We start from the raw sequence: 6,486 nt of genomic DNA on the forward strand, positions 1-6,486 counted from the left end.
TTCACTTTAAATGAAAACTCACTTCTCTGTTGTTTGGTGCCGCCAAAGCAAGTTACTTTCATTTCACATTCAGGCTACATCGACCAGCTTATCGGATCCAAATCCGACCCGATTCCTCAACCAAATCCACCAAGCTATGTTAGACGTATTACTAAATCACCACCTACCACGGCTAATCATCATATCAATGCGATGGCCGCCACATGCTTCAAATCCATCCGGTCTGCTTCCTAAATACCCAAGTCATAATTGGCATTTGACTTCCGGGTCCTCTGTTTCACACATGGTCAGGGTCGGGTTAGTGAGACGAGCCAGCCACCATCCGGTAACCCGGCAAATCCATCAGCGTGATCTCTTCTCCCTGTCTGCCACGGCGTCGGCTTCGTCTGATGTGGGACCGCTTCACTTCCTTTGACCGTGGTGGCTGCGTAAGTCAACTGCCAACAGCCACCGGCAAAGCAAAGCATTGGCGAGAAGCTTTTTGTGGTCCTCGGCGGCAGGCGAGCAGCTATGGCTCACCAACCCCCTCCCCCCCTTCCGCTTAAATCCTGCATTTCCCTACCAACTCAGTACGACCACGAGGGCAGAAACAGAGCGGAGGAAGGCAAGCCATGGAGGAGGCGGAGGAGGTGAAGGAGATGAGCGAGCTGCTCTCCATCCCCAAGACCCCACGGCCGCCGGTGTCGGGGCCGCCGTCCCAGCTCCACTCGCCCTCGCTCACGAGGTCGCCGATGCTCCACTCGCCGACGCCCCAGACGCCGAGGCCGAGCGAGCTGCACTCCATCCCCGCCACGCCACGGCCGCCGGTATCGGGGCCGCCGTCGCAGCTCCACTCCCCCTCGCTCACGAGGTCGCCGCTGCTCCATTCGCCGACGTCCCAGACGCCGAGGGCGAGCGAGCTGCACTCCATCCCTGCCACGCCGCGGCCGCCGGTGTCTGCGCCGCCGTCCCAGCTCCACTCCCCCTCTCTCACGAGGTCTCCGCTGCTCCATTCCGCGACGCCACGGACGCCACGGACGCCGCGGTTCGCGCGGACGCCGCTCGCCAGCCCCATGCGCCGGGCCATCGTCAACATGCGGGCGTACCTGGAGGACATCGGCCATCTCACCAAGCTCGACCCCCACGACGCCTGGCTCCCCATCACCGAGTCCCGCAACGGCAACGCCTACTACTCTGCCTTCCACACCCTCAGCTCCGGTATAGGTTTCCAAGCCCTGGTTTTACCCCTCGCCTTCACCTTCCTCGGCTGGTACGTACGATTCCTAAAACACAGACGCCCGTGCTCGATTCCCAGACATCACTAAGCCTTCGCTAATTTTCTCAGGACATGGGGAATTCTGTGCTTGTCCGTGGCATTTGCCTGGCAACTCTACACGCTCTGGTTGCTCGTCCAACTCCACGAATCAGTCCCCGGAACTCGCTACTGCAGATACATGCATTTGGCGGAAGCCACCTTCGGTGAGCTGAGCCTCCCTAACTCGCACTTCCGAACCATCACTTCGACGGCCGCATCACCCTGCTGCTTGCTGTGTATCTTCTCAGGTGCGAAGCTGGGGAAATGGCTGGCCCTGTTTCCCATCTTCTATCTCTCGGCTGGGATATGCACTGCCATCATAATCGTGGGTGGGGGAGCCATGAAGCTCTTCTTCGAGATCGTCTGCGGCGCAACGTGCGATTCCAAGCCACTGACGGCCGCAGAATGGTACCTGGTCTTCACCTGCCTCGCGGGGGTCCTGTCGCAGCTCCCCAACCTCAACTCCATAGCGGGAGTTTCTCTGATCGGCTCCGTCACCGCCGTCACCTACTGCACCTTGATTTGGGTCATCTCCGTGAGCAAGGGCAGGCTACCCGGAGTCTCCTACCACCCGGTTGAAGCCAAATCCGATGTCGACCGAGTGCTGGGAATCCTAAATGCTCTGGGAATAATTGCCTTTGCTTTCAGAGGCCACAATCTTGTTCTCGAGATCCAGGTGATGTCACCCTCCTCCTCCTCCTCCTCCTCCTCCTCCTCCTCTCTTCTTCTTCTTCATCGCCATCATCATCATCATCTTCTTCTTCAGGCGACGATGCCGTCAAGTCTGAAGCATCCTTCCCGGGTGCCGATGTGGAGAGGAGTGAAGGCAGCATACCTGATAATAGCATTCTGTTTGTACCCCATAGCAATCGGTGGTTTCTGGGCTTACGGCAACATGGTAAATCCAGAAGAAACACATGATGTTCTCATTGACTACTGTGAGGAGGCTTCTGATATATGTTCGGTGTGGGTGGCAGATACCTTCGAACGGGATGCTGACTGCTCTGTACGCGTTCCACGGCAAGGACACCTCCAGAATTCTTCTGGGCTTGACGGCGTTGCTCGTCGTCGTCAACTGCCTCAGCTGCTTCCAGATCTACGCCATGCCCATCTTCGACAGCATGGAGGCGGGATACACCAAGAAGAAGAACAGGCCCTGCCCGCGCTGGCTTCGCTCCGCCTTCCGAGCGTTCTTCGCCGGCATCTCCTACTTCATGGCCGTGGCCTTCCCCTTCTTATCCGATCTCGCCGGCCTCATCGGGGGAATGGCATTGCCCGTCACCCTCGCTTACCCATGCTTCATGTGGATTCTCGTCAAGAAACCCGAACGATACAGCGCCATGTGGTACATCAACTGGGTGCTGGGCAGCGCCGGCATGGTCCTGAGTCTCATCTTGACGATCTCAGGCGTATGGAACCTGGTGAAGACAGGCATCGACGTACGTTTCTTCAAGCCTCAGTAAAGATCAAGAGCAGAAGATCAAGAACATAAACAGAGCATCAATGGCGTCCACAGTTCTCCATGGTTTTGTTTGTACACCCAGCAGTCATGATTCTTCTGATCATACAAAGCCCATGTGACACTATATCATTCAATTTATCCGACTGATATGACAACATTTATGTGATCGATGAGAAATTGCCCTGTTTACATATCCCCGCACAGTTAATCTAAAAAGATATCTCTAAGGGTAAAAATGATAGAGGGGACTTATAAATCCTTGGTTCTCTTACTTCTTAACTATGTATTGTACGACTAAATATCCTTATCATTAATATATAAATTATTTATTTGTGATGATCGATAGAGTAGCTATAAGTTATGTTTAGATCAGCTAAATTTGGTTTAGATCCATGTGCACAAAAATTTGATGTGACCAATTCGAAGACTCAACGCTCATTTTAGAATGAATGTGGATTCAAATGCTCATCCTGCAACTAACCTATACGAAGATTGAGGTTGAACGAGGTTTTCGACATGATCCCTCTAATACTCAAGTTCATGTCACCACCTAATCTACCTCGAACATGTCAATCTTCCTATATTGAATATCACACATTTGAGATGTTTATGTTTATGAGTTATGCATTGAATATTAAGATGCTCTTGTTTAAGAAGGATGCATTAAATACTTCAAATGCTCTTGTCCACTAAGGATATATTGTGCTTTGGAGACGCCTAAAGGATATAGGCCATGCTGACGTTGTAGAGAGCACTTGGGTCGTGTTGATCGTGTCGTCATCATAAGGAGTGTCTCAAGCATTTTTTATTGCACAATCATCATGGACATCATAAGCATTTTTTATATCGATCATGGTGTTGTTGTAGAGAGTAGCATATCATGGGCTGGTTTATTTGTGGAACTGACGACCATTTATAAACATTGTCCTTACTCTGACCTTGGATCAAGGATGCCCCCATGCTCAAATTCTTGACCAAAAAAGAGTTGGGAAATAATTCAATGGAGGTATTATTTTGTTTACAAAATTGAGAAAAACATAAATGAGATTACGTTTAATGTAAAGTATACACAAAACATCATCAAGTGTAAAAGTTGTAGTAGGTGAATTAAACAGTATGGAACCAGTATGAGTAATAGGAATTCTTTTACCGTCACCGATGATGATATCCTTATTTCCACTATAGTTGTTGTGGATGGACAAGTTCTAGAGATCAAAGGTGATCACTAGTGTTTGGAGTAGTCATGAGATTTACTTGAGGCCAATGTGATTGAGCAGGAAGTCTGGGTCAAGATTGACAGCCCTTTGCAAAATAATCGACTTTATCACATAGTTGGCAAACAACTCTTTGTTGGTTTGTGTGTTGAGGGTGTCAGGACTGCTGATGATTGAAGTAGCCACCTTGGTTGTTGTGATTGGAATGTTGATGATGAGGAGGATGGATGGTTTGTTTGGAGCTCATAGGGTCAGAAGGTATCCTAGTCAAACCTTTGTTGATAGTCTTGTTATACAGATTTCCCCTTGTAGATTTTTTATTGACTTGAGCAGTGATGATGGATGGTCCTAGCAATTTGTCCTCGTGCTTTAGATATATCTCAAAGTCAATCAACTTGTCGTAGAGTTCTTCGAATGACACTGGTGGATCACGTGCTTGTATTGTTGCTGTTAATTCCTTGTACTCATCTCCTAGGCCATTGAGGATATGAATAGTAACTTCTTCATCATTGAGGGAATGACCTATCAAGGCTAAGTTATCGATGATAATCTTTATGTTATATAGATAATCAGCAACAGTACTTCCCTCTTATTTTATCTTCATGAGACTGGATAGGAGACTAAGCATGTGAGTGCGCGAATGATTGGCCAGGGCGATTTGTAACTTGCACCAAGCTTCGGCAGCAGTGTCATATGAAGAAATGAGTAGGGCGAGGGAACCAGCGATCGATGCTTGAATTGCATGAAGGATGAGACGATCCTAGCATAACCATAGTTTGTGGTCCGGATTTGGTACTAGACTAGGAGTGCTTGGGATGTTGAGCATCGTCGATGGACAATGAAGAGAGCCATCGACATAGCCTAGAAGATCATAGCCAAATAGTAGATTAGATAATTGAGCATGCCAGGATGCGTAGTTGCCACCGTTGGATAATTTGAAGGGGATAAGAGTTGTTGCATTTAGGGAGATAAGGCCTATATGTGGGAAAGTATTGTGGTTCCCTACGGGAACAGTAATTGGAGCATCAGAGGTAGATGATGAGGACATATGGAAGATATGTACCAAAATGTGTGAGCAACTAGAAATCTGCAGCGATGACAATGATCAGGGAGGAAGAGGTGGTGGTGCAGATCAGTGTCACATGAGGTGGGTTGTTGGCAAAATGAGGTCTTCGTTGAAGGAAAAGACCTGTGAATTGTGTAAAGCTGCATATCTCTGTGCAGTAGTTCTGTAGTTGGGAATTTGGGCAGTAGAGAGCGACCTGCGACCAAAGAATCGCAACCGCCAGAGGAAGAGAAGCAGCAATAGATCTTAATCGAGATCTGTTGACAAAGAGTTATGCACCGGTGAGGAGGGGAGGCGCTGACAAACAGCGAGGAAGAAAGGTGGGGCAGTGTTGGTGAGTGTAGCACTAGAGACGCTGCAGTGGAAGGGAACGGACGTTGGCACAGAGTGACAATGGAAAAGCAGTGGTAGATTTACCACATTGATGGCCTGACGATGGAAAAGCAGTGGTAGATAGCCTTTTCTTTTGTCGTCGGAGGTGGAGAAGCAACAGTGATGAATCAACAGCGAGAAGAGTGCTTGCTCTAGGCAAGCGGCTCTGATACCATGTTGGAAAGAATAGAAGATATGAAGAATTATTGAAGAAGCTTGAATGCATTAACATGTCTCTCTCCTATTTATACAGATTAGGAGGGAGGATTTCTCTCAACATAATAGAGCATCTCAAGCTGTGTCAATAGTGTTATCATCATGGAGAGAACACTTTGGGACATGCTAGCTGCACTGTCATTGTAATGTCTTGGGTCATGAGGATTGTACAGCAATGTTAATCATGATGTTATCAAAGAGAGCACTTCGAGACATGTCAAGCATATTGACATCAAGAGTGCATCTTCAATCATGTTTGTTGCATTATCATCATGGAGAGCACTTCGAGCCGTGTCAATCGTACTGTCCTCGTAGAAAATACTTTAGGTCATGTCGACCACACAACTCATACTCTCATTATAGAGAGTGCTTCAAGCAGTATCGATCGTGTTGTCATCATAAAGAGTGTCCCAAGCCATGGCGACCATGCTATAGGTCGGGGGTAAAGCACCCTCACTAGAACACTCATTAAGCGAGTTAACGGAATGCTTATGACATGGGCTCTCCTTTGAGCACCAAAATGATATCAATGATACAACCCGACTACATTCGAGTCCATATGCATATGAAGTTTGATGTGGCCAAAGTGAAGGCTACAACACTCACTGGAGTGTAGCCTCAAAAGCTTACTCGAGCGTTGTTGTGAACTCGAACGCTCATCCCATGATCGACCTGTATGAAGACCAAAGTTGGATGAGGTACGAAGTAATTTTAGTAAACAATGAATGACCTCGATTATTGTGACCTAATAGACTTTTTATAATAGATTTAACCCAGAGAATAACATGTGGAGCCCTTATTGGTTTAAATATTTCCCCTATCAATGACTTTACCAATGACATTAGAGAAGCAATACCTCAGC

The 6,486-nt window shown here is 48.0% G+C and overlaps 1 protein-coding gene across 1 annotated transcript; it reads left to right on the top strand.

Moving 5' to 3' along the window:
* The first annotated feature begins 544 nt into the window (after nucleotides 1-544).
* Nucleotides 545-2,924, top strand: LOC135644364 (lysine histidine transporter-like 8). Its single transcript, XM_065161871.1, has 5 exons — nucleotides 545-1,249; nucleotides 1,325-1,458; nucleotides 1,543-1,970; nucleotides 2,061-2,192; nucleotides 2,272-2,924. The coding sequence occupies exons 1-5, from the start codon at nucleotides 612-614 to the stop codon at nucleotides 2,755-2,757; spliced, it is 1,818 nt and encodes a 605-aa protein (XP_065017943.1). The 5' UTR covers nucleotides 545-611; the 3' UTR covers nucleotides 2,758-2,924.
* The last annotated feature ends 3,562 nt before the right edge of the window (nucleotides 2,925-6,486 follow it).

Source organism: Musa acuminata, chromosome BXJ3-8 (genome assembly GCF_036884655.1).
Source record: "Musa acuminata AAA Group cultivar baxijiao chromosome BXJ3-8, Cavendish_Baxijiao_AAA, whole genome shotgun sequence".
Taxonomy (NCBI): domain Eukaryota; kingdom Viridiplantae; phylum Streptophyta; class Magnoliopsida; order Zingiberales; family Musaceae; genus Musa; species Musa acuminata.